Source organism: Tachyglossus aculeatus, chromosome 17, assembly GCF_015852505.1.
Source record: "Tachyglossus aculeatus isolate mTacAcu1 chromosome 17, mTacAcu1.pri, whole genome shotgun sequence".
In the NCBI taxonomy this organism is placed as follows: Eukaryota; Metazoa; Chordata; class Mammalia; order Monotremata; family Tachyglossidae; genus Tachyglossus; species Tachyglossus aculeatus.
Genome location: NC_052082.1, coordinates 51433043 through 51461020, shown reverse-complemented (window position 1 = coordinate 51461020; position 27978 = coordinate 51433043). Strand labels below are relative to the sequence as shown.

The window sequence follows — 27978 nt, the reverse complement described above, 5'->3', positions numbered from 1 at the left end:
CCAACAGCAACCTAATTTCCTCCCCACCCTAGCCCTCCCCACTTTGGAATACTCCAGGATCTTACAATGTTCCTCACATCTCTCCAACTAGTCCCGTGCTGCCAGGAAGCCTGCAAGATGGCTTCTCAAATCCACTTGCCAGCTTTCCTTGGTTTGATGAACAACTTGCAGTTTAAAAAAAAAACACCCCAAAACGAAACATTTACCTCTCAGGACCGTAGGGAAGGTCTCAGACCAAGGTGTGAGAGGATGTTAGCTGAAAGTGCTCCTCAAAGAGCTTGAAAAGGTCCCGTTTGCCTTGGCCAAATGGGGCAACCACCCCAATACTGGGAGGCTCTGCCTCCAAGTCCTGTGTTTAGCTTTACCCCTTAGATGCAGCAGGCTTTCTTCCCTTCCTCTTGCCTTGGGTTAGGTCTCCACAGTCTGCAGCTGTCTCAGTTGCTCACCCGTGCCTAGGGCGTTGGAATTATGTTCATTTGCCGAATGGTCTGTCAAGGGTTTCTTTGAGTTGGACCTGGAGGAGTGGAGAGAGAGGAAAAAAGAGCAGAGGGCTATCATTCTGCACCAGATAAGTTGACTTTCAGGCAGACAGACAAGTGGGAGAACGAATGGGGAATGCAAATAAGGCATTTGGCAGCATATTTAGGGACGCCAAGCGGTGCCCAGGGTTCTGGTTCTTCAGCAGGGCAGCGGTAGTTAGTAAGGATCATCTCAAAGGGTTAAATGTTTTCAGCAGGTCCAGACAAGCAGAGCTTCCTCCGAGTCCCAACAGTGTGGAGGTCTTGGCCCATTAATTCAGCCCTTCAAAGTTCATGCCTCACCCTTCTTGCCAACCAGTTTGGCCTGTGGGCCTCAAGGACACGTATGCCTCACACAAGCCCTCCCTCACTTCTAAATCAAATGACCGTGGAGGTCTCGAGGCCCGCTTTCCCCCTCTCACCTGAACTGGGTAACAAGTGGGGTGCCCGGGCCCTCTGGGAAGATGGGAGAGCCAGGGTCCTGTGATTGATGGAATGTTGCCTCCCAGCAGAGGGGAATCCAATCCAGGGGTGACCCCTTGGCACCCTTTTCTGAGTGCCTCTGGAACTGGCCTAGCAGCTGAGGCCCTAATGGGCTAATCCCAGGTCAATCCCAGGCAATGAGGCAGAATTCTGCTCCAAAGATCCCTATCTCTATATTTCCTAGGATCCTGGAAAGCCCCCCTGGTTGGTATTTTGTCTTTGTGTCTGACAGGATCAATGCCCCCTTGGGGGGCACTGCCTATTGAGATCATCCTAAGAGCAGAACCACAAGCAGAGAGGAACAGACCTGAGGAGCCCTGCTGGCGTGACCACTGCCCTCTCAGGCCCCCTAAGACACTCATCCCTCTTGGCCCCCAGCCCTGGGTCTGCTTCCTTCTCACCTTACATGGGCAAAAGTGGAAGAAGGGCAACAAGGGCAAACAGGGGTGAGACGTCACCCACCCCAGATGTCCCGCCTTTCCTCAGATCCCAGGGCCGTTCCCGTTTGAGGTTTCAGAATTGGAGACTAACTCATCAGCTCCACGAAATGAACATGGTTGGCATGAACCTAGGGGCTCCAGCGACTCCCCTTGCTCGACCAGTCCCGCTTACCCCGTGGCACAGCTCTCCCCCTTCCTGCCCACGCTGCTGTCATGGACCATGCTCGGCATGCTGCTCGCTTTCCAATACATTCTCTCACGCTCCCTTTGGTCCTGTGGCTCCAGCTGTGACTCTTGCTCCTCGGTCCGATCCGCAGACTTGTTCCGTTTCCTGGGCAACGGTACCAACTTGGGTGGACCCTCTGTCCCCAAGCCTCTGGGAACCCCCACCTCACGATCCATCTCAGTCTCCAGGGCAGCTAGGTCCTTGGTCTCCCCATCGCTTCTGAGTACAGATGGAGGCTGGCTGCCGGTCACGGAGGACGACTCGTTCTCCGGCTCGACACTGGCTTCTCTCCCTCTGGACAGGGATGGGTTCACCCTATTAGGCTTCTGTTCCACAGGCTTATGCCAAAGAATTGCTCCTCCAGGGCAACCTAGAGTCAACCCACAGCTTGCCCCACCTCTGAGTGAGGCACAACCTGCCCAGGATCCAGCTCCTTTCCTTCCTGGGTGTCACTGTGTTCAGTGCCTGACCCAGGCAATACGCAGCCCCACGGGAAAAGGACCCACCCTGATGCCCCAGTGTCTCCGGTTATTTGGGATGAGGGTTGGGACGTAACCACTCACCAGTAACTCATGGCACACCCGGTGCTGTGAGAGCCACCGACCCCTCTGAATCAGTGACATTTTCGTAGGAAATTGGGCCGGCTGACAGGGAGGGAAGGACTCCTGAAACCTTTAATGTAAGCAAACCCTTGTGTCCTCATAGCTGGAGTAGTTGGGCATGGCTTGGGTGGGGAGGACATTACAGCTCTCGCAGGCTAGTCAAGATGACTGTGGGCCTGAGGACATTTTACCCCTATCTGCAAGGCTGGCTTATGTGTTCAGTGCTGAAAAGGAAACACTACTTACTTCAAGGTCTCGTACTTCTTCCCCCGGTAAAAATGGCTCTTTTTGATTAGGTAGATCAGTACCAGATCACAGAAAAATGCCCCCTGCAAAACAAGCAAAGAACACTGTTTTCCCCCCTCCACACTGGGCCCCTGTAGGCTGCTCAGTTCTGTTGTCTGCATAGGTGCGGCCCTCTGTCCTCTTGCCCTGCCGACCCACCAGCCTCTGACTCAGCCTTGTCAATAATAACTTTTCAGCTCCTGACACGTTATTATTGACAAGACTGAGTCAAGCCCTTAAGCCACTAGTTTCTCTTTAAATAAGAAAGGCAGGCCTTTGGCTTTCTAGGCACCTCCACTCTTCACCTATTCAAGCCAGCAGCAACTTCATGAACTGTTTCCAGGTAGACCAGAAGCTCGACGATAGTGGCTAAAACGGCAGCAACAAGGTGGTCTCCCAGTGTTTAAAATGAAATACAGAAGGAAATGGATGATTTGTCCATTGTTCCACTTGGAGAAATAAGGAAGCAAAATAAGGATCAGATCTGGGCCCAGGTCTGATCAAGCACTAAGAGAGAGAACGCTGATTTCCAGAAAAGTGGGAACACACCCTGCTACCCCTTGCCCCTCTTCACATGCCACTACAGCCTCGTTCCAGTCTTTCTTTGGGTCCCCAGTGATCTCATATTCCAGCCTGCCCAGGAAATCAACCGAATGCATGGCCTCCCTGGTTTCATGAGCCTGAGCCTATTTTCCCCACCGTGGCCACTAGCCTGTCTAAAGGCTAAGAAATCCCAGTGGTCTGCGAAGTTATCTCGGTTGAAAAACACGACAACGGTAATTGTGGCGTTTGTTGTGCTTACTAAGAGCCAAGCCCCGGACTTAGTAAGAAATTGCTGGGGTCCATGCCTGCCTGCAGAGCAGCCTGAAGGTCTATAAGGTTGAGAAGCACAGGGCATTGGATGGGGAACGTAGAGGAGAGATGGGGATGAAACACAGTGGTCACTCGGCCTGGGGGGGCCAAACCAACTGAGGGTGTGTGCCGGGAGTCAGGACAAATGGCAAAGGCAGCTTATGAGCCTGACCCCTTCACCTTCGGATGTTAAAAACCCCTTGGGTTGGGCAGGGAATCTGTTTACCAACTCTGCTACATTGTTATATTTTACTCTCCCAAGTGCTTAGTACAGTGCTCTGCACACAGTAAGCCTCCAGTAAATATAATTGTTCGATTGGGTTGCATGGGAGGTGTTCAATCCAGTTACCCTCCAAGTCTGACCAACTTCTGCGGGGCTACGGCCCCCCCACATTCATTCATTCAATCGTATTTATTGAGCACGTACTGTGTGCAGAGCACTGTACTAAGCGCTTGGGAAGTACAAGTTGGCGACATATGGAGACGGTCCCTACCCAACAATGGGCTCACAGTCTAGAAGGGGGAGACAGACAACAAAACAAAACGTGGACAGGTGTGGAGTCATCAGAATAAATAGAAGTAAAGCTAGATGCACATCATTAACAAAGTAAATAGAATAGTAAATACGTACAAGTAAAATAAATGGAGTAATAAATCTGTACAAACATAGATACAGGTGCTGTGGGGAGGGGAAGGAGGTAGGGCGGGGGGGATGGGGAGGAGGAGAGGAACAAGGGGGCTCAGTCTGGGAAGGCTTCCTGGAGGAGGTGAGCTCTCAGTGGGCCCGGCTGGCTCTGGCTGAGCCCTGGGGAGTGGGTGGGCTGCCGAAGAGTTAGCGTGAGGCAAGCAGACAGGTTTCCCATTCAGCAATAATAATAATTGTGATATTTGTTAAGCACTCACTATGTGCCGGGCACGGCATTCATCATCATCATCATCATCATCAATCGTATTTATTGAGCGCTTACTGTGTGCAGAGCACTGTACTAAGCGCTTGGGAAGTACAAGCTGGCAACATCTAGAGACAGTCCCTACCCAACGGTGGGCTCACAGTCTAAAAGTGCTGAGGTGAATATAAGCAAGTCAGGTTGGGCAAAGTCCCTGCCCCCATGGGGCTCACACTCTTATCCCCATTTTACAGATGAGGTAACAGGCACAGAGAAGTGAAGTGATTTGCCCATGGTCACACAGCAGACAAGCGGCGGAGCTGAAATTAGAACCCAGGTGTTTCTGACTCCCGCGCTGCTTCTCATACTTACCGCCCCTGTGAGAGCCACTCCTGAGGCCAAGTTGATCACTGTGGGGATGATGTTAAACTTTCCTGCCTGAAAGAAACACAGCACTGCTGAGGCCAGGGTGGGAGCCCTGAGGAGGAACTCAGTCCAGAGAGAGAGGCCGTAATTCAGGGAGCAGAATAATAGTTATGATTATCAAATGCCATCGAGTTGTTTCCGATTCATAACGACTCTATGAATGTATTTTCTACAGAACGTCCTCTTTTCTGTCGTAATCCGTCACCTTGGTAACAGTTTTTCCGTTATCAGTTAGGGTGTCTATCCACCTAGCTACTGGTCTGCCTCTTCCATGTTTTCCCTGGACTTTTCCTAGCATTAGTATCTTCTCCAGAGAATAAGTCCTCCTGATGACGTATCCAAAGTATGCTAATCTAAGTCGAGTCCACACTGGCTTAATTTGGTCGATACTAATAACAATAACTGGTTTCTTAAGCATTTACTATGAGCCAAACACTGTCCTAAGTGCTGGGGTAAATACAAGATAATCAGGCCATTGACAGTCCCTGTCCCACTTGAGGATCACGGTCTAAACAGGGGGGAAAACAGGTAGTTAATCCCCATTCTACAGATGAGGAAACTGAGGCCCAGATAAGTTAAGTGACTTGCCCAAGGTCATCCAACAGGCAAGCGGCAGAGCCTGGAACCCAGGTCCTTTGACTTGCTGTGTTCCTTGGGAACACAAGTCTGAGCTTATGCTTGATTTTCTTACATAGATTAACTTGATTAATTTACATTGTACATATCTAATTATAAAAATAATAATAATGGTACTTGTTTAGCGCTTACTATGTGCCAGTACTGTTCTACATGCTAGAGTAGCTACAAGTTAATCAGGTTGGACACAGTCCCTGTCCCACATGGGGCTTACACAAATTACAGATGAGGCAACTAAGGCACAGAGAAGCTAAGAAACTTGCCCAAGGCCACACACCAGACATGAGGTGGAGCCAGGATTAGAATCCAGGTCCTTCTGACTCCCTGGGCTGTGCTCTATCCATTAAGCCACGCTGTAAATCGTTTATTTATGTTGATGTCTGCCTCCCCCTCTAGACTGTAAGATTGTTGTGGGCAGGGAACATTTCCACAACTCTGTTGTATTGTACTCTCCCAAGTGCTAGGTACAGCGCTCTGAAAACATAAGCATTCAAAAAATATCACTGATTCATTTATTTTCTCCAGGAAAGGGAGGATTGAGCCCCTTCCTTCCTTTCCCCCTCGTCCCGCTCTCCATCCCCCCATCTTACCTCCTTTCCTTCCCCACAGCACCTGTATATATGTATATATGTTTGTACATATTTATTACTCCATTTATTTATTTATTTATTTTACTTGTACATATCTAGTCTATTTTATTTTGTTAGTATGTTTGGTTCTGTTCTCTGTCTCCCCCTTTTAGACTGTGAGCCCACTTTTGGGTAGGGACTGTCTCTATATGTTGCCAATTTGTCCTTCCCAAGCGCTTAGTACAGTGCTCTGCACATAGTAAGCGCTCAATAAATACGATCGATGATGATGATGACCGAGGAACTGCGTCTTCAGTGGTTAGTCCCTGGCTCCAGCCCAGCCCTTGACTTGATGGTGAGCTCCCTGGGGGCCGGGGACGCCATCTGAATCAGCCGACAGTGCTTAGGACAGTGCTGTTTGCATTGTGTAATCAATGCAATTGACTAGCCCCTTGGATACTCAGAACCGGCTATTCCTCCTGTACCCACTCTCCCCTTTCTGTCCTCACTCTCCCTCCTGCCACTTAATCAATCCCTCCCGCCTCCCTTGCACCCACCCCCAATCCCAAGCCCCAGGGGCGGGCTCACCCACCTTGCCGTTCACCATTACGTCAAAGCGGATCCCATAGGCCTTAATCAGGGTGCGGAACTCCACCCCTCTGTCGTCCCGGTAGTATTTGGCAAACCTGAAAACGAGGTGGAGATCGATACAGAAGTCAGGTCTCAGTTATCTGCTGCGTGTGGCAAGCGTGGCCCAAACCACGGGCTGAATGCCCAGTTATTTGCTTGACAGGGGAGGGGAAAGAGCTGCTTTTCCTTGCCATCCCTCTCCCTTCCCGTGGTGGGGACCCTCAGGAAGCCACTCGTCCTCCAGGCTGCTCTTGGGGTACCTCGGCTTCTCCCTCCTGCCCCCTCCAGTCACCTGAAGTTGTATCCAGAGGAGATGGACTTCTCTGCAAACCTGTTGTCCAGGCGGCTAAACGAATAGCGAGGGTTGCACTCTGAGGATGCTTTATCCAGGTCACAGTCCCACTCAATCTGAACGCCTATCACACCGCCCTTAATGAGAGAGAGAGAGAGAAAGAGAGGTTCAGAGGATGTGACATCACATTGACTCCCCCACTGGGCAGGGCTGCGGGGAGGTGAGGGAAAAAGGAGCCTTGACAAGGGATGGAGCTCAGTCCCCTTGTGGGCCATCACCTTCCCAAGCCCCGGAAGGCTGCTAGGCTCTGTCCCCACAGTGGGCCACCATGCTCCAGGCCCCATGCCACCTGCCTGAGAGCCAACAGTAGCAGCGGCATCACGAGTCACTGTGTCTTTGTGGGCCATGACCACCACGGAGACCACCAGTGTTCCCACCAGGTGCTGTGCTGGACCCAAGCTTAACACACATCCTAGCAAATGCTGAAAATTTGGCTCTCCAGATCAGAAACAGCTTCAACTCACCCGCGAGCCCTCAGCCCACTAGCATGCAAAGGTTGGGGGCAGTGGCAGTATCTAATCCCCGGAGTCCTTGCAACCCCCATATCTTCTCTGATAGCCAAGAATCCTCCACACCTATTCCCGCTCCAATTTGGGCAAGTTGGTTGGGAGCGGAAAATGCCCGCTAAGTGCTAGTCATGAAGTCCCTAAACAGTTCTTCTCCAGGAGGCTGGGAAACACTGGAAACCGCTGCCAGGGAAGCACATGGAATTTCCTTCCTTCTTAGAGGTTATAATTCTGTCCCACATGTTGTTCTAGACCAGGGTTAGACGAGGTCCCTGAACAGAGGCAGAGGGAAACCCAAATGACCTCTAGAAGAACTCCAAGTTCTTTTCAAATCTATAACCTTTTTCAAAACAAATAATCCGTGACTGATTTCCATGATTTGGACTCTGCTGAGCCTCAAACAATAACAACCCCATGCATTCAGATGGACCCACAGTAGCAAAGCGGTCCGTGGGGGCTATTTGCAGGGATGAGCTTTGGAAGCATGGTCAGCAGGTTGTCCAGAGTTATTTTTCGAACAAGCTAGCCCTGTCATGTTGGTCCCACAGCCTACCCCTCCTGCGGACCCTGCCCTCCCCGACAGTACCCTCAGCCTAGAGCTCTGCCAGGGTACCCCCCGCCAGAGAGCTCCCAAGCAACTTGTGAAATGAGGCCTGCCAAGGAAAACAAACTATGAGATCCAATGTGCTTGGTCCTTACCTCCAGGGCCATTTGCTGGAAATTGTTACCGGACCAACTGACCATTGACCCCAACCGGAATATCGGGCAGTATGGATTCTCTGGCCCAAAATGACATGATTTCAGGTACGAACCACTTTTTGTGTTCAGCACGTTGGTCCTGCAGGGAGAATATTTGGAACTGAGCTAACTAGATGAACCCGCCTTGTCTCCTCGGTCATGCTGTTCTCCCAGTTTGGAACTCTCTCCCATCCCAAATCTGACATACCACAGCACTCCTCATATTCAAAGCCTCCCTAAAAATCAATCTATTAATGTTATTTCTTGAGGATTTAGTAGGTGCTGAGTGCTGTTTCAAGCACCTGGAAGAGCACAATATAGTAAGTAGACAAAATCCTTACCTTCAAGGAACTGACCAACTAAAATCCCTCTTCCCCAGTTGATTCCCAGCACCCCAATTTGTACTTACCCATCTAGAACCCATGTACTTCATCATACCCATCTGCAGCACTTTGGTATACATGTTTAGCCAACTGAGCATTCAAGTTTTTATTTTGATTATTCAACTTCTAGGTACTTTTAGTCTGGTCTCCCCTGTTAAAGCATATGCTCTTTGTGGGCAGGGAACATGTTACTTTTTTGTTTTGTATTTCCCAAGCACTTAGTGTCATGCATTGCCCCAGTGGGTACTCAATAAATGCTACTAATCCTCTTCGAGACTCCCACCAATCTAATCTTGCATATCATGCATGATACAAGGGCAAGACAGTAAACGGCAGAGTTTATACATTCAGAAGGAAGGTGCAGACCAGCTCAGAGGGAGGGAGAAGTTTATCAAGAGGTGAGAATGGTGTTTCCTTCTGTATTCTCCCAAAGGCTTAGTGTTATGCTTTGCACTCAGTAGGCACTAAGCAAATACTACTGACTGATTGGCTTATGGCTGAATAATGACCTCTCATAATCATGCTTACCCATGTTCTTGGCACTCACCCTATTAACCAGCTGACCCTAGAAGGAGCTGTCTAGGCAACTTGCCCACGGGTATACTATTTTCTTGTAAACTGAGGCCTCCCAGAAGTCCCCTTCTTCCCTCTCCCCAGGTGTGGGCACATCTGTGGGCTTTGCACACAGTAAGCGCTCAATAAATACAATTGAATGAGTGAAGGAATCTGAGGCCTGATCAGAGTTGAGGCTCTGGCTAAACTCAGTCAATCAATCAATCAAACTTATTGAGGCCTTACTGTGTGTAGAGCACTATACTAAGGACTTGGAAGGGTACAAAGCACCCGCAACGAGCTTACAGTCTAGAGGGTCCGACCTTTCATTTCCTCTTCATTTTTTTGAAAATGAAATTCAAAATCTGCAATCAAGAAGGCTGATTTTTGTTTACACCTTTCCTTCTACGTCGGTCGACAACTCCTCCGTGCCCTAACTCTTAGACTGTGAGCACCTTGGGGGTCAGGGATCATGTCAACTTATACTTCCCAAGCGCTTAGTACAGTGCTCTGCACACCGTAAGCGCTCAATAAATACAATTGAATGAATGAATGAATGAATGTCATTATCTCATCTGTGTTCTTCTTTCCCAAAAGATTCCTAATAAGTATTATTATTACTACTACTAGAGAATTGAGGGGCCTTTCTCATCATCTCATCTTTTAGACTATGAGCCCACTGTTGGGTAGGGACTGTCTCTATATGTTGCCAACTTGTACTTCCCAAGCGCTTAGTACAGTGCTCTGCACACAGTAAGCGCTCAATAAATATGATTGATTGATTAATTGATTGATCATCAGAGAGATTTCTTGGTTCACAAAAACCCAGGGATTGCCTTCATCTTGAGCAGGGCGGGGTTGAGAAAGGCAAGGGAAAACTGCTCTGCCAACTTCTCCACTGCAAGGAGTTAGCGGGAGCAAGTTGCAAGATTTCCCATGTGACTCCTCACTTGTTCATCAACGAGAATTGCTGAAGCCTATCCCAAACCACAATAAAAAACAGCCAGGAAGCTAAAATCAGACTTTCTCTTGCTATTTCCCTCATGAAGTAGTGAGTGCATTGTCTATGGATAAAATTATTGCAGTGATTGTTGCTAGTGTTTGCTGTTTACACACACACACACACACACACACACACACACACACACACGCAAGCACAAATACCTGCAATGTCCCAGAAGGACATTGACCATTGGCCAGTTAACCGACCCCAAATCAGAGAATGGGAAGCAAGGCACTTACTTGGAGAAGTTAAATTTGGGGAATTTGATTGAGTTCTTTATGTAAACAGTGAAGTTGGCAGCCTTTCCCAAAAGTGGCTCCCTGAAATCAAAATCCAGCCTGAGTTTCATCCCGGGCTCTGCCCCATCCTCAGGCTTCCACGTCATTCGCCCAGATCTGCCTTTGTTGGCCCTGTCAGATACACCTTTCCTAGCTGGGGGAGGGAAGAGGAGGGGTAGAGAGTAGGGAGAAAAGGGAGGGGTGGGAGAGGGCACAAGAATGGCAGTTTGCCCAGGGCGGGTGAGGTGGGGAGGACTGTGGAGAGGTGTGACCTGGCAGCTGCTGGCAGACATTGGCAGCTGGAGGAAAAGGGAAAAGCCTAGCACTGAAAAACATGTGCCCCAGGGTTGTGCTTGGGCTGGGATCTAGGTGAAAACAGAGCTTCAGTGGGGCCACAGCACTAAACTGGCTTGGATTTCAAGAAAGGAGAGAGGCCTCATTTGCTGGGGTCCTACCTTGCCTCTTTAATGTCTACAAGGAAACATTGGCCTCCCCCACCCACCAACTTCCACCCCCCTTCACTGTTTTGCAAATAAACAGCGGTGCTGGTAGCAATACTTGGTGAGAGTTGGGGGTCAGGGAGAGGGAGGGGAATGACTTCTAGGTTTCCCACCCACCTCACAACCATCTGCAGCCAACCCCCTGCCTCTCACTCACACCCCCACCCCAACAGTGTGTTTGGGGGCTTTGGGGCCCCACCCTAAGGGGCCCTAGGCTTGGCCGTGCCTTTGTGAATCCAAGCCCGGCCTTCTTAGAGCCTCCTCCTGGCCCAGGGAGCCCAAAACACGAGGCACATACTTCGGTCTGGATTTCTTCTCCACTGGACACCAGGCGATGATCTCACATGTGCCCTTGCTGTTCTCGTCAAGTTTCAGGCAGCGGCCGGTCTTCACCCCTAGGATCAGACAAGAGCTGGTCAAAGCTTGGACCCTGGAATTTCCCCTTTGTTTAAGGCCCCTCTGTGGCTCAGCATTAACCAAGCCAAACAGACTCAACGAGCCCCTTTGGGAAGGGGCCAATCAAGGCATAAAGAACAGAGAGCTTGCTCCATTCCAACAAAGGTGCTACAGAGAGACAGGTCCTCGATGGCAAGGGGCATCTGAGACCCTCTCAGCATCAGCTTGTATATATGTATATATGTTTGTACATTTTTTTTTTACTCTATTTATTTATTTTATTTGTACATACCTATTCTATTTATTTTATTTTGTTAGTATGTTTGGTTTTGTTCTCTGTCTCCCCCTTTTAGACTGTGAGCCCACTGTTGGGTCGGGACCGTCTCTATATGTTGCCAATTTGTATTTCCCAAGCGCTTAGTACAGTGCTCTGCACATAGTAAGCGCTCAATAAATACGATTGATGATGATGATCAGCCATGACGTCAGTCCAGCTAGGGCTGGACTGGATAAGGACTCTGAGGTAGGGACGGGGAACCACCTGAATCTGGAAAGCCCAGACATGTTCGCCAAAACAGGGGTTGAAGCTATGGAAAACAACCCTTTCTCACTCAAACCGGCTTTAGACTCCCTCTCATCTCAGGGATTTGGACGCCCGTGAGCCTGGGGCCTGGTGCTGGGGAGAGTAGAGGATGAGAGGGTGCCGAGGCAGTCCTCTGCTCAACCTCAGCCCTTCTGAGTAGAGAGGTTTTAAGGCCTGAGCACAATCCCCTTCCTCCCTCCCTCCTTGCCAGCTGGGGAGAGGCCCATAACAGGACCTGTGCACTCTTTCTCTTCATTGGCATCACAGGAACTCGGCAATAGCCACAGCCTCGGATGGCCCAGCCCTCCTGGAAACACTCACAGGCCCCCCCTTTCCCAGTTTGGGACCCTGCCCCTCCTCACCGTTCCCAGCAACCACCGCTTTGCCTGGGGCACAGTCACTGTTCTCCTGGCAGACAGCATCAGGGATGTCCACTCTCTGAAAGACAGGAGGGAACACCACTGACAATGCCCACAACCCGGGCCCTGCTCAACCGTGCAGCAAACCTGACCACTCCCCATCCCCTGCAGCTGGAAACACGGACAGCTGCTCTCTGACTCCTTCCCAGCACAGCCAAGGGTCTCGGGGACACATTTTGGAGAGCCCAATTATCTGCTAAGCATGTCGTCCTGTTCAGTCCATGAGATTGTAAGCTCCTTGAGGGCAGGGAAAGTGTGCCTTGTTTCTGCTGTACTTTCCCAAGTGCTTGACACTCAGTAGTCAAATATCAAAGAAACTTTGGCTCTGGTGGCCTGCTGTTCGAGTCCGCAATCAGAGCCGAAAAACCCTGCCCAGTTCTGAAAGCAAACTGGACAATGAGGCACAAGGGAAGGTGGGAAGTGACAAATCTTCTCAGCATCCCCCGGGGGGACGAAGCTGAGCTGCCATCACCGCACGTCTTTCAGAGTTTTCAAATTTCTGGATTCTCCGTGACTTTCCTCTCAACAGAACAATAACACCAAATTTGAAACACCACAAAAATTACCTTGTGTTCCAGAAAAATATAAAGAGAATCTGTGGACAGCAACCAACTGCAAGCAAGCCAACGTGTATCCCTGCCTTATGCCCAGAGAGAACTACCGCATCCCTCAGAACACCTAACTTCTGCAAAGATCACTTAATCATATTTATTGAGTACTTACTGTGTGCTGAACACTGCACTAAGCGCTTGAGAGAGAACAGTATAACATTGTAACAGACACATTCCCTACCCACAACAAGCTTACAATCTAGAGAAGGGTCTTGGGCCCATTCCCTCAGAGTGTAAGCTCCTTCTGAGGGTAGGGAATGTCTCGCTTGTTTTGTACTCTCCAAGGACTTAGTAGAGTGCATTGCACCGAGAAGGTGCTCAATATTTATAATTCTATTTCTTTACAGTAATGATGTGCATATATTTATACTTCTATTTATTTATATTCTGTATATATTTATACTTCTATTTATTTATATTGACTGTGAGCCCACTGTTGGGTAGGTACCGTCTCTATATGTTGCCAACTTGTACTTTCCAAGCACTTAGTACAGTGCTCTGCACAAAGTAAGCGCTCAATAAATATGATTGAATGAATGAATGAATGATGCTACTGATACCTGTTTACTTGTTTTGATGCCTGTCTCCCCGCTTTTAGACTGTGAGCCCGTTGTTGTCAGGGATTGTCTCTATTTGTTACTGAATTGTACTTTCCAAGCGCTTAGTATAGTGCTCTGCACACAGAAAGTGCTCAATTAATATGATTGAGTGAATAAATACTACTACTACTACTACTACTACTGCTACTATCATTATTGCTACAGCTACTACCTGAGCTGGGACTGCGGCCCATCCAGGAGTATATCCTTCCTTACCTCATAATTATGGTATTTGTTAAGTACTTACTTTGTGGCAAACACTGCTCTAAGCACTGTGGTGGATACACATTAAGCAGGTCAAATACGGTCTCTGTCCTAGATAGGGCTCACAATCTAAGTGTGCGCTTAAACTCCCTGGTGGACACTAAAGGGCAGAAGTGGCCCAAAACTGTGGGATTTGTTCTCTAAAAAGTCCTCATTCATCATCACCACCGTACTATGTGCTTGGGGAACGTACAGTTGAAGTAAAAGACCCAGTCCCTGTCCTCAAGGAGTTTACATCTTAAAGGAGAAGACAATGGGGCATGCCCTAGTGGAAAGTGCACAGGTCTGGAAGTAATGCAGACTCTGCTACTTGCCTTCTGTTTGACCTTGGACGTCACTTAAGTTCTCTGGGCCTCAGTTCCTCATCTGTAAAATGGGTATTCAATACCTGTTATCCCTCCTACTTGTGTATGGCAGAGACCCAATGTCCGACCTGATTATCACAGTACTGGGCTGGGCATAGAGTAAGCCTTTAACAAATACCACCAGGCCCATCTCAGGTGGAAAGTTAGCCCTGATTAATCCTACCCATTCTTCAGTTCACCAGTTCCATCAGTGATTCGGCCCCTGCTCCCCGCAATGCCTAATCTCATCCCTGTGATGATTCTAGACTGTAGCTTCCTGAGGTCTGGACCAGGTTTGTTGTTTAAAGAAGATCACAAGTACCTAATCCACGACTAATCCCTGTGGCCACTCAATATTCACTCATTCAATCATTTATTGAGCACTTACTAAGTGCAGAGCACTGTACTAAGCACTTGGGAAAATACAATACAAAAACAAACACATCCCCTGCCCGCACTGAGCTTGCAGCTGCTTCCTGGTAGGAGGTGTGATGCCATGCTCTGCCTCCACCCTCGTCCCACGCTTCCAATGTCTCCTGCACAGCCCTGTGGTGATTGGGAAGCGCTTAGTACAGTGCAAGCGCTTAGTACAGTGCTCTGCACATAGTAAGCGCTCAATAAATACGATTGATGATGATGGGCTCCCCAGGGAGGCAGAGAGATGCTGTAAGTGTGTTTGAGGCCCGCACTGCCCAGCCCTCTAGACTGAAAGCTCGTTGTGGGCAGGGAATGTGTCTTTTTATTGTTGTATTATAGTCTCTCGAGGGCTTAGTACAGCGCTCTGCCCACGGTAAGTGCTCAATACGACTGACTGAATGATTGACCCTCAAGGAGCCGGTCCTACCTCTGCGCAAGTGGACTGCCGCTGATTGGGGGTCACGATCAGGTTAGTTATCACAAAGAAGACATTCTCACCCTGAAAAAATTGAGTAAATAAGATTTTAGTAAACCCTGCTTCTCCTCCCATGTCCCCATCCCTCCCTGCCAGGGGTTCCTTGAGCCATGGGGAGACTGGCCGGGGGGGTTTGAGCTCAGCTTCTGGGTTGTGGTGATCTTGTCTCCTGTGGCCATGGCCCTGCCTACTCCCCCAGCCCCTCGCCCCCTCCTACCTCACCTCCCTTCTCTCCTTCTCCAGCCCAGCCCGCACCCTCTGCTCCTCCGCCGCTAATCTCCTCACCGTACCTCGTTCTCGCCCGTCCCGCCATCGACCCCCGGCCCACGTCATCCCCAGGGCCCGGAATGCCCTCCTTCTGCCCATCCGCCCAGCTAGCTCTCTTCCTCCCTTCAAGGCCCTGCTGAAAGCTCACCTCCTCCTCCGTCTTACCTCCTTCCCTTCCCCACAGCACCTGTATATATGGTTGTACATATTTATTACTCTATTTATTTATTTATTTATTTATTTTACTTGTACATTTCTATCCTACTTATTTTATTCTGTTGGTATGTTTGGTTCTGTTCTCTGTATCCCCCTTTTAGACTGTGAGCCCACTGTTGGGTAGGGACTGTCTCTATGTGATGCCAATTTGTACTTCCCAAGCGCTTAGTACAGTGCTCTGCACATAGTAAGCGCTCAATAAATACGATTGATTGATTGATTGATTGATTGAGGCCTTCCCACACTCAGCCCCTTCCTTCCTCTCCCCCTCGTCCCCCTCTCCATCCCCGCCATCTTACCTCCTTCCCTTCCCCACAGCACCTGTATATATGTATATATGTTTGTACATATTTATTACTCTATTTATTTATTTTACTTGTACATATCTATTCTATTTATTTTATTTTGTTAGTATGCTTGGTTTTGTTCTCTGTCTCCCCCTTTTAGACTGTGAGCCCACCCCGGCCAACATCCTCCCCCTGGCCTGGAATGCCCTCCCTCCCCACATCCATGTCTACCTGTATATATGTATATATGTTTGTACATATTTGTTACTCTATTTATTTATTTATTTATTTATTTTACTTGTACATATCCCTTTTATACCGTGAGCCCACTGTTGGGTAGGGACTGTCTCTATGTGTTGCCAATTTGTATTTCCCAAGCGCTTCGTACAGTGCTCTGCACATAGTAAGCGCTCAATAAATACGATTGATGATGATGATGTTGCCAATCTGTACTTCCCAAGCGCTTAGTCCAGTGCTCTGCACATAGTAAGCGCTCAATAAATACGATTGATGATGATGAGCTGACTGGACACCAGGCCACGGAGCTAGAAGTCTAGTTTGGAGGTGGGGGGAGGTGGATGAGTCATTCTGGGCTGGCGGCCCAGTGCCTATAGCCTAAGTGGCACCAGAAGGAAAGAGATTCAGGGTCAGTGCCGGGATTTAGGGGAAAAAGAGAGTTTACTGTGGGCTAGGATTTGGGTCCTGAGCCAGCTCCCTCAATCTGGCCCCTCCTTCAGCTCCCCAGCTTGGTCTCCCCCCTCTACACACACACACATACGTGTGCGCGCGCCTCCCCCCTGCCTCCCACCCCCACCAGGTCTCTCGCTAGCTGAGCCAAGCCAGAGGCTTCACGGCAGAGGCTATGAGTGTCCTTGGGCTAATTTATTCCTGATGCCCCAGGCAGGACTCCGACCAGGCACTAACCCAGGTTTGCCAACAGCCACCTGCTCATTCTCCTGCAGTGGGATGCAATAATTCCCGGGGAGTGGTAGAGGTGGGTCTGGATTAACGCTTTGATCTGGGTATGTAGACGGGGAAGGGCAGGCTTGGAAGACATGTTGAAGCTGGTCATTACTGACAAGGCTGAGATCAAGTGGCTCAGAAGGCCCAAGATGCAGGTCCATTCTATTTATTTTATTTCGTTAGTATGTTTGGTTTCGTTCTCCGTCTCCCCCTTTTAGACTGTGAGCCCGCTGTTGGGTAGGGACTGTCTCTATTCGTTGCCAACTTGGACTTCCCAAGCGCTTAGTACAGTGCTCTGCACACAGTAAGCACTCAATAAATACGATTGATTGATTGATTGATTCTAGAGGCTGGTTTTGTTCTCCGTCTCCCCCTTTTAGACTGTGAGCCCGCTGTTGGGTAGGGACTGTCTCTATATGTTGCCAACTTGGACTTCCCAAGCGCTTAGTACAGTGCTCTGCACACAGTAAGCACTCAATAAATAGGATTGATTGATTCTAGAGGCTGTCCAGGCCAACAGCATTCTCTTGGAGAGGGTTGGGAAGCACCTGCAGGGCCTTCACCTACAATGATGCTCAGAGCAAGAAAAACTCGCGAGCGGAACCGGCTGGAGGATGAAGTGGGCTTGGGGAAGGGTCGGTTGGGCAGACCTGGGGGGGGATGACATAATCGACGACGTCCCAGAGGCGCTCCCCCAGCTCCGAGGTGTTGGTCCAGGCCACGCCCTTCACCTTGGTGATGACTGAGCTCTGTAGGGAGGTGTCCACTTCCTGGTAGCCCTTCTTCACCACGAACACCCACCTGGAAATGACACAGAGGTCAGATGGGACTCTGGGCAAGAGGATGACATGAGGAGGAGGAGGAGGAGGTGGTGGTGATGAAGGCAAGGTAGGAAGGGTGAGACCTCGGGGACTGCTATCTGCACCCCAACTCTGGAGGGAGAAGAAACTGCTCTTCCCTAGGCACCCACTAACAGCTTCCTTCCAACCCATGCAACTGCAACTCAAAATAAACACAGACACATTCACCTTCACACAAACTTCTACTCCGCACACACTTCGGGGAGTTTTCAACAAAAAAATGTTTATCAATTAAGAGGTGATGAACAAAAAAGGATACCCATCTTTCTGTCTCCTAAGTCAGGCCTTTACTAGGAAAATTATCTCAAATTGCCCTAAGAGTGGTTAACACTCAGTTCTGTTTGCTTTGCCCTTTTTTGGTATTTTGGGGGCCCTCTCTCTCGAGTGCTAAAGCATCAGCACTTCTGCCTCCTATCCGCTTAGGATTTGGCCTATCACCTTTCAGACTGCAAGCTCTCTGAAGACAGGAATCGAGTCTTCTTTGACCCCTTAACCTCTTTCGTACTTTTCTGAGTGTTTAGTATAGCACTCTGCATACAGTGGGTGCTCAATAAGTAGACAATAATAATGAAAGGGGAAACAGAGAACTGGTCAGGCCGTTGCTTTCGCCTCCCAAGTATGTAAGAACTCCAGCGTCAAGAGGAGCCATGGAATTCGGCAAGAGAAGCTATGGTGTGGAGGATTTCTATCAGTCAGCACGAAAGACTAAAGCAACAGGATGTCTCACCCTCTTTAATGGTTTATGAATTGGATAAGGGCTCACGGGGAATCTGCTGCTGAAATGGATCTCTCAGGGATATCTGTGCCAAGCCCACACGCCACCTTTCACCCTGGTCAGACATTTTGCAATGGGTGCTCCTAGCTTCATGGGGACTATCAATCAATCGATCGTATTTATTGAGTGCTTACTGTGTGCAGAGCACTGGACTAAGCACTTGGGAAGTACAAGTTGGCAACATATAGAGACAGTCCCTACCCAACAGTGGGCTTACCTCCTTCCCTTCCCCACAGCACCTGTATATATGTATATATGTTTGTACATATTTATTACTCTATTTATTTTATTTGTACATATCTATTCTATTTATTTTATTTTGTTAGTACGTTTGGTTTGGTTCTCTGTCTCCCCCTTTTAGACTGTGAGCCCACTGTTGGGTAGGGACTGTCTCTATATGTTGCCAATTTGTACTTCCCAAGCGCTCAGTACAGTACTCTGCACATAGTAAGCGCTCAATAAATACGATTGATGATGATGATGATGATGATAAAAGGTGGTTTAGGTGGTTCAGGATCACCCATCATCCCTGCTGCACAACAGCTCAATCATGTGTCCTGCTGGCAGCTGGACATGCTTTCTCTCCAATTCCCCAAAGCTTAGACAAGGCCTAAAAATGTTGCATTCAGCATCATCATTGCTTTTGAGAAGCCTTGCTACAGAAGCAATACGCTCCCTAGTCAGTCAGTCAACCAGTCAATCGTAGTTATTGAGCCCTTACTATGTGCAGAGCACTGTACTAAGCACTTGGGAGAGTACAACAAACAGACACATTCCCCGCCCAGAACAAGCTTACAGTCTAGAGGGGTTCAGGGCTAGAAAGTGGTCTATTTTGGCATGTCAAAATGGTCTTTCAGTCACACAATCAATCAATCGTATTTATTGAGCGCTTACTATGTGCAGATCACAGTACTAAGCGCTTGGGAAGTACAAGTTGGCAACATATAGAGACAGTCCCTACCCAACAGTGGGCTCACAGTCTAAAAACACACACGGGTGGGGTCTCATTGTCAGCAGGATCATCTTCAAAAAACAAAGGTCAGCTATAAATATACACATTTACTCCCACAGACTCACTTCCCCTGTCCCCTCTAACATTTTCTGAGCAGAATTAGACACCACCTCCACCCCGGACGCAAATTCTCATGATACCATGTCATTCAGGGACAGAGACGGCAAATCCTCTGCTAGGGTCTCCCCTGTCCCTCCAAGAGCCGCAGCCTCAAGCAACTGGAAAGGGAGTTGGATGTGGGGGGAAGGGGTCAAGATGGAAAATTCTACCAAGCAGGGGAGGAAGGTTACAGGGTGAGGGGCCTGAGGTCTGAGAACCAAGCTTCGGGAGCCAAAAGGCAACTGCCTGTACTGGGAGACCTAATGGAAAACCCGAAGATAATTCAGCGATGTCCGCTGCCTAGCAGTGAAGCAGAATGACCTAGTGGATAGAGCAGAAGGAGTCAGAAGGACCTGGGTTCTAATCCTTGGCTCCACCACTTGTCTGCTATGGGCAAGTCACTTCACTTCTCTGTGCCTCAGTTACCTCATCCGTAAAATAAGGAGTAAGATTGTGAGCCCCATGTGGGGACATGAACTGTGTCCAACCTGATTAGTTTTTATCTACCCCAATGCTTAGTAGCTGAGTACAGTGCCTGGCACATTAAGTTCTTAACAAATACTATCTATATATATGAGACTACATATATATAATATATTATAGGTAGATATAGGTATATAAGGAGCTTGGTCTCTATGTGAGGGACTGTCTCTATGTGATGCCAATTTGTACTTCCCAAGCGCTTAGTACAGTGCTCTGCACATAGTAAGCGCTCAATAAATATGATTGATTGATTGATTGATTGATTAAGATTTTCAGGATAGGAATTCAAGGGGTGGGTTTTCTGGGAACTGGTAGGGATGTTGCTTTCCCCTCCCAAGTATGTAAGAACTCTAGCATAGAGCTCGAGCCTTGGAATTCGGCGACGAGAGCCATGGTGGAGGGAGACGTGGCCCAGAGAATTTTAAAACTGGACATAAAAGCATCCAGTTCTATATTGGCCGAGGTCAGGTGAAATAAGAATCACCTCTACTGATGGCTGGTGGGCATGAGACCCCCGTTCTAGGGAGGCTCAGGGCGGGTTTGGCTTTTGGAGGGGCTTACGGGGCCCAGAACTCTGAGATCTCCTGGGAAGAGTCAGTTACAATTCATATTATAATATATATAATATTCATATTCTCTGTGCCTCAGTGACCTCGTCTGTAAAATGGGGATTAAGACTGTGAGCCCCACGTGGGACAACCTGATCACCTTGTAACCTCCCCAGAGCTTAGAACAGTGCTTTGCACATAGTAAGCGCTTAATAAATGCCATCATTATTATTATTATTATATTGCTGGACTCCAGAGAGCACACCTCTGAGAAACATGGCCTAGTGGATAGAGCACGGGCCTGGGAGCCAGAAGGACCTGGGTTCTAATCCTGACCCCATCACTTGTCCGCTGTGTGACCTTGGGCAAGTCACTTAACTTCTCTGTGTCTCAGTTCCCTTATCTGTAGAATGGGGATGAAGACTGTGGCCGACCTGATTGCCTTGTATCTACCCCAGCACCTAGAACAGAGTCTGGCACATGGTAGGTGCTTAACAAAAGATATTATTATTATTAAACACCTTGACTAACCAGCCTTACCACACTCTTGCTTACAGGCAACAACCACAACCGCACACACACACACTTTATGAGTAATTATTGCCGATGTCTATGAACAAGGAGCAGTTGAGAAGTCAATCATCATCATCATCAATCGTATTTATTGAGCGCTTACTATGTGCAGAGCACTGTACTAAGCGCTTGGGAAGTACAAATTGGCAACATATAGAGACAGTCCCTACCCAACAATCAACCAAATGCATCCAGCAGAACACTGTACCAGTTACAAATGAAGGGTGATGATAGGGTCAAAGGGGAACCAAGCACTGCACAGCTATTAGGTGGTAGCCCAGCTCATTAAAACAATCAATCAATCAATCAATCATATTTACTGAGCACTTACTATGTGCAGAGCACTGTACTAAGCGCTTGGGAAGTACAAATTGGCAACATATAGAGACAGTCCCTACCCAACATTGGGCTCACAGTCTAAAAGGGGGAGACAGAGAAAAAAAAAAAACCAAACATACTAACAAAATAAAATAAATAGAATAGATATGTACAAGTAAAATAAATAAATAAATAAACAGAGTAATAAATCTGTACAAACATATATACATATATACAGGTGCTGTGGGGAAGGGAAGGAGGTAAGATGGGGGGGATGGGGAGGGGGACGAGGGGGAGAGGAAGGAAGGGGCTCAGTGTGGGAAGGCCTCCTGGAGGAGGTGAGCTCTCAGCAGGGCCTTGAAGGGAGGAAGAGAGCTAGCTTGGCGGACGGGCAGAGGGAGGGCATTCCAGGCCCAGGGGATGACGTGGGCCGGGGGTCGATGGCGGGACAGGCGAGAACGAGGTACGGTGAGGAGATTAGCGCTCCTCACCTCTCCTTTTTCTTTAGCTTGGTCCCCTGCCCACCCCTCTCCCTCTTCCCCTCATTCCCCATTAGTACTTCCTTCCCTACCTGCCCTTCCTTATAAGTCTCTCCTCTCCAGGAGAAAGTAAAGGAAACTCCATCCCTGTGCCCTCCCCTTCTTTATAATATGGTGACCTTGCCATTTTTTAAATGGGGGTGCTAGAGGGCAGGGGAGAGGTTGGATATTATTATTATAGCTATAATTGTCTTTATTCAGATGGTATTGACATCCGTATACTTGTTTTGTTCTGTTCTCTGTCTCCCCCTTCTAGACTGTGAGCCCATTGTTGGGTAGGGACCGTCTCTATATGTTGCCGATTTGTAATTCCCAAGCGCTTAGTATAGTGCTCTGCAAGCAGTAAGTGCTTAATAAGTGCCATTATTATTATTCTTATAGCTATAATTGTCTTTATTCAGATGGTATTGACACCCGTCTACTTGTTTTGTTCCGTTGTCCGTCTCCCCCTTCTAGACTGTGAGCCCGTTGTTGGGTAGGGACCGTCTCTATACGTTGCCGATTTGTACTTCCCAAGCGCTTAGTACAGTGCTCTGCTAACAGTAAGCGCTTAATAAGTGCCATTATTATTATTATAGCTATAATTGTCTTTATTCAGATGGTATTGACACCCATCTACTTGTTTTGTTCCGTTGTCCGTCTCCCCCTTCTAGACTGTGAGCCCGTTGTTGGGTAGGGACCGTCTCTATATGTTGCCGATTTGTACTTCCCAAGCGCTTAGTACAGTGCTCTGCACACAGTAAGCGCTTAAGAAATATGATTGAATGAATGAATGAATATAAAAATGATGACGTCTCTCTGATCTCCCATCCTCGTGTCTCTCTCCACTCCAATCCGTACTTCATGCTGCTGCCCGGATTATCTTTGTCCAGAAACGCTCTGGGCATATCACTCCCCTCCTCAAAAATCTCCAGTGGCTACCAATCAATCTGCGCATCAGGCAGAAACTCCTCACCCTGGGCTTCAAGGCTGTCCATCCCCTCGCCCCCTCCTACCTCACCTCCCTTCTCTCCTTCTCCAGCCCAGCCCGCACCCTCCGCTCCTCCACCGCTGATCTCCTCACCGTACCTCGCTCTCGCCTGTCCCGCCATCGACCCCCGGCCCACGTCATCCCCCGGGCCTGGAATGCCCTCCCTCTGCCCATCCGCCAAGCTAGCTCTTTTCCTCCCTTCAAGGCCCTGCTGAGAGCTCACCTCCTCCAGAAGGCCTTCCCAGACTGAGCCCCTTCCTTCCTCTCCCCCTCGTCCCCCTCTCCATCCCCCCATCTTACCTGCTTCCCTTCCCCACAGCACCTGTATATATCTATATATGTTTGTACATATTTTTTTTACTCTATTTATTTATTTATTTATTTGTACATATCTATTCTATTTATTTTATTTTGTTAGTATGTTTGGTTTTGTTCTCTGTCTCCCCCTTTTAGACTGTGAGCCCGTTGTTGGGTAGGGACCGTCTCTATACGTTGCCGATTTGTACTTCCCAAGCTCTTAGTACAGTGCTCTGCTAACAGTAAGCGCTTAATAAGTGCCATTATTATTATTATAGCTATAATTGTCTTTATTCAGATGGTATTGACACCCACCTACTTGTTTTGTTCTGTTGTCCGTCTCCCCCTTCTAGACTGTGAGCCCATTGTTGGGTAGGGACCGTCTCTATACGTTGCCGATTTGTACTTCCCAAGCGCTTAGTACAGTGCTCTGCACACAGTAAGCGCTTAGTAAATATGATTGAATGAATGAATGAATATAAAAATGATGACGTTAGAGAACCACCCACACGACAGAAGTTTATTAGCTGGGGGAGGATCCAAAGGGGCCCTTTTCTTTCCTCCGCTCTCCAGTCTTCTTTCGGGCAAGGACTTCATTCAGGGACAGAGAGACGGCAAATCCTCTGCTAGGGTCTCCCCTGTCCCTCCAAGAGCCGCAGCCTCAAGCAGCTGGAAAGGGAGTTGGATGTGGGGGGAAGGGGTCAAGATGGAAAATTCTACCAAGCAGGGGAGGAAGGTTACAGGGTGAGGGGCCTGAGGTCTGAGAACCAAGCTTCGGGAGCCAAAAGGCAACTGCCTGTAATGGGAGACCTAATGGAAAACCCGAAGATAATTCAGCGATGTCCGCCGTCTAGCAGTGAAGCAGAATGACCTAGTGGATAGAGCAGAAGGAGTCAGAAGGACCTGGGTTCTAATCCTTGGCTCCACCACTTGTCTGCTACGGGCAAGTCACTTCACTTCTCTGTGCCTCAGTTACCTCATCCGTAAAATAAGGAGTAAGATTGTGAGCCCCATGTGGGGACATGAACTGTGTCCAACCTGATTAGTTTTTATCTACCCCAATGCTTAGTAGCTTAGTACAGTGTCTGGCACATTAAGTTCTTAACAAATACTATCTATATATATGAGACTACATATATATAATATATTATAGGTAGATATAGGTATATAAGGAGACTAAATATATATATATATATAGTCTATATACATAAAGAAGACATTTTAGGGCTTACCACTCTCCCCTCCACCCCCCCCAAAAAAATTGTGGTTAGGAATCCACTCTACTAACTCCATTGTACACCCCCAAGTGCCATTAGTACCAAACTGGAGTTTAAAAGCCATGGACTCCAAAGCACTAAATAATAATAACAATAATAATAATAATAATAATGGTTTTTGTTAAGTGCTTACTATGTGCCAAGCCCTGTTCTAAGCGCTGGGGTATATTCAAGTTAATCAGGTTCTCCCACAGTCTTAATCCCCATTTTCCAAATGAGGTAACTGAGGCACAGAGAGGTTAAGTGACTTGCCTGAAGGTGGGATTAGAACACATGACCTCTGATTCCCAAGCCCTTGCTCTTTCCACTAAGCCACGCTGCTTCTCTAAAATCTGGTCTTTACCTGTGTTCTGATTAGAACCCCAGCTTTAGCTAAATTTGTAAACAGAGCAGCATCATGGCTCAGTGGAAAGAGCACAGGCTTTGGAGTCGGAGGTCATGGGTTCAAATTCCAGCTTCACCAATTGTCAACTGTGTGACTTTGGACAAGTCGCTTAACTTCTCTGTACCTCAGTTACCTCATGTATAAAATGGGGTCTAAGACTGTGAGCTCCCCGTGGGGCAACCTGATCACCTTGTACATATTTACTATTCTATTTATTTTGTTAATGATGTGAGAAGCAGCGTGGCTCAGTGGAAAGAGCACGGGCTTTGGAGTCGGAGGTCATGGGTTCGAATCCCAGCTCCGCCACTTGTCTGCTGTGTGACCTTGGGCAAGTCACTTAACTTCCCTGAGCCTCAGTTATCTCATCTGTAAAATGGGGATTAAGACTGTGAGCCCCACGTGGGACAACTTGATAACCTTGTATCCCCCCCAGCGCTTAGAACAGTGCTCTGCACATAGTGAGCGCTTAACAAATGCCATTATTATTATTATCTAGCTTTATTTCTATTAATTCTGATGACACCTGTCCACATGTTTTGTTGTGTTGTCTGTCTCCCCCTTCTAGACTGTGAGCCCGTTGTTGGGTAGGGACTGTCTCCATATGTACTTCCCAAGCTTTTAGTACAGTGCTCTGCACACGGTAAGCGCTCAATAAAAGCGATTGAATGAATGGATGAATGAACCACCCTGTTACCTCCCCAGCGCTTAGAACAGTGCTTTGCACATAGTAAGCGCTTAATAAAATCAATCAATCGTATTTACTGAGCGCTTACTGTGTGCAGAGCACTGTACTAAGCGCTTGGGAAGTACAAGTTGGCAACATATAGAGACAGTCCCTACCCAACAGTGGGCTCACAGTCAATCAATCAATCAATCGTATTTATTGAGTGCTTACTGTGTGCACAGCACTGTACTAAGCGCTTGGGAAGTACAAGTTGGCAACATATCATCATCAATCGTATTTATTGAGCGCTTATTATGTGCAGAGCACTGTACTAAGCGCTTGGGAAGTACAAGTTGGCAACATATAGAGACAGTCCCTACCCAACAGTGGGCTCACAGTCAATCAGTCAATCAATCGTATTTATTGAGCGCTTACTGTGTGCAGAGCACTGTACTAAGCGCTTGGGAAGTACAAGTTGGCAACATATCATCATCAATCGTATTTATTGAGCGCTTACTGTGTGCAGAGCACTGTACTAAGCGCTTGGGAAGTACAAGTTGGCAACATATAGAGACAGTCCCTACCCAACAGTGGGCTCACAGTCAATCAGTCAATCAATCGTATTTATTGAGCGCTTACTATGTGCAGAGCACTGTACTAAGCGCTTGGGAAGTACAAATTGGCAACATATAGAGTCAGTCCCTACCCAACAGTGGGCTCACAGTCAATCAGTCAATCAATCGTATTTATTGAGCGCTTACTGTGTGCAGAGCACTGTACTAAGCGCTTGGGAAGTACAAATTGGCAACATATAGAGTCAGTCCCTACCCAACAGTGGGCTCACAGTCAATCAGTCAATCAATCGTATTTATTGAGCGCTTACTGTGTGCAGAGCACTGTACTAAGCGCTTGGGAAGTACAAGTTGGCAACATATCATCATCAATCGTATTTATTGAGCGCTTACTGTGTGCAGAGCACTGTACTAAGCGCTTGGGAAGTACAAATTGGCAACATATAGAGACAGTCCCTACCCAACAGTGGGCTCACAGTCTAAAAATGCCATTTAAAACGCCCCCTTTTAGACTGTGAGCCCACTGTTGGGTAGGGACTGTCTCTATGTGTTGCCAATTTGTACTTCCCAAGCGCTTAGTACAGTGCTCTGCACATAGTAAGCGCTCAATAAATACGATTGATTGATTGATTGATTGATTATTATTATATCACTCTGCTAAGCATCTCGTCCAGCTCTGCCCAGTTCGGCTCCCCCGGGTAGAGACAGGGAGTCCCTGCTCCCAACCTGGGGGCCCCGCTGCTTTCCGAGGGGAGGGAGATTAGGCGGGCCTGGGGGCAAGTGGGTGGCCCCTGCCCACTACATGCCAAGCCACCGAGGGAGGGTCCCGGCTGTCCGGCTTGGCACGTCCCTTCCCCGCAGCTTCGGGCAGCCGCCTATAAATAACCCACTATTCCCGTCCGCCTCAATGTCACCCTGGTCGGAGAAAGCCCCTGAAATCCAAGCCACCGCTCAGCCAGGACCGGCCGAGGGGCAGCCCCGAGGCTGGGGCCCAGAAGTCCGCAGGAAGCCCGGAGGACCGGCCCGGACACACCAACCAACCATCATCACCACCATCAATCGTATTTATTGAGCGCTTACTGAGTGCAGAGCACTGCACTAAGCGCTTGGGAAGTACAAACTGGCTACATCTCGGGACGGTCCCTACCCAACAGCAACCAACCCCCAGCCGCCTCCTTACCCCACCAGGTAGACGAGGATGGACAGCTGCAGCAGCCGGTAGAGGATGCCCACTTTCTTGTTCTTGGCGATGACATATTTCTCGGTCTTGTAGTCGAACACGGACAGGCACTGCTCTCTGCAGCCCACCTGCCCCATCTCCCCGCGCCGCCGGCTCCCTGGGGGCTGGGGGTGGGCGGACACACGTGTCTGCAGACATCGAGGAGGAGGAGCCCCGTCCCCCGGGCTCCCTCCTCCCCGTCCGAGCACTGCAACAGGAGCAGCCCCCCCGGGCACCAAACCCCTGCTCCCTCCCTCCCACCCCCTTAGCCTGGATGCGGACCGCTGTCAGAGCGATGCTGATTAATTCGCCAGTAAACCTGCCTAATTACAGGATATAGCAAACAGGCACTAGCATCAAACATCCTATTTATTTATTTATTGAGCGCTTACTGTGTGCAGAGCACTGTACTCAACTCTTGGGAGGATATAATCCATCAAAATGAGCAGGCACGCTCCCCACCCCTAACGAGTTTAAAGCCTAGAAACGCCGAGTTGAGATAATAAGAATAATCAATCCATCGTATTTATGGAGCGCTTACTGTGTGCAGAGCACTGGACTAAGCTCTTGGGAGGATATAATCCAGCACCATGGGCAGGCACGCTCCCCACCCCTAACGAGTTTAAAGCCTAGAAACGCCGAGTTGAGATAATAAGAATAATCCATCGTATTTATGGAGC

General features: G+C 48.5%; 1 protein-coding gene across 5 annotated transcripts; it reads right to left on the bottom strand.

Moving 5' to 3' along the window:
- On the bottom strand, positions 1-27406 carry P2RX5 (purinergic receptor P2X 5). Of its 5 annotated transcripts, none has more exons than XM_038759245.1 (13): positions 27260-27406; positions 17358-17508; positions 14927-14998; positions 12208-12283; positions 11165-11261; positions 10328-10408; positions 8112-8250; positions 6847-6983; positions 6517-6610; positions 4666-4731; positions 2516-2598; positions 1614-1961; positions 1-514 (listed from the first exon to the last, which is right to left on the bottom strand). In XM_038759245.1, exons 1-13 carry the CDS (start codon positions 27394-27396, stop codon positions 409-411), a joined length of 1587 nt encoding a protein of 528 aa, XP_038615173.1. In that variant the 5' UTR covers positions 27397-27406; the 3' UTR covers positions 1-408. The 5 variants fall into 5 exon arrangements, with proteins under 5 accessions (XP_038615173.1, XP_038615176.1, XP_038615174.1 ...); XM_038759248.1 differs by having other exon boundaries at positions 1614-1772; XM_038759246.1 differs by having other exon boundaries at positions 6886-6983.
- Between the last annotated feature and the right edge of the window lie 572 nt (positions 27407-27978).

What these genes read in the sequence shown, in the direction of transcription:
- P2RX5 (XM_038759245.1), bottom strand. Translation starts at nt 27,396, where the DNA reads ATGGGGCAGGTGGGCTGCAGAGAGCAGTGCCTGTCCGTGTTCGACTAC. An exon ending in ATCCTCGTCTACCTGGTGGG is followed by an intron (nt 17,509 to 27,259) that starts GTAAGGAGGCGG and finishes TGTCATTTCCAG; the next exon opens with GTGGGTGTTCGTGGTGAAGA. An exon ending in TCCAGCAAATGGCCCTGGAG is followed by an intron (nt 6,984 to 8,111) that starts GTAAGGACCAAG and finishes TCTCTCATTAAG; the next exon opens with GGCGGTGTGATAGGCGTTCA.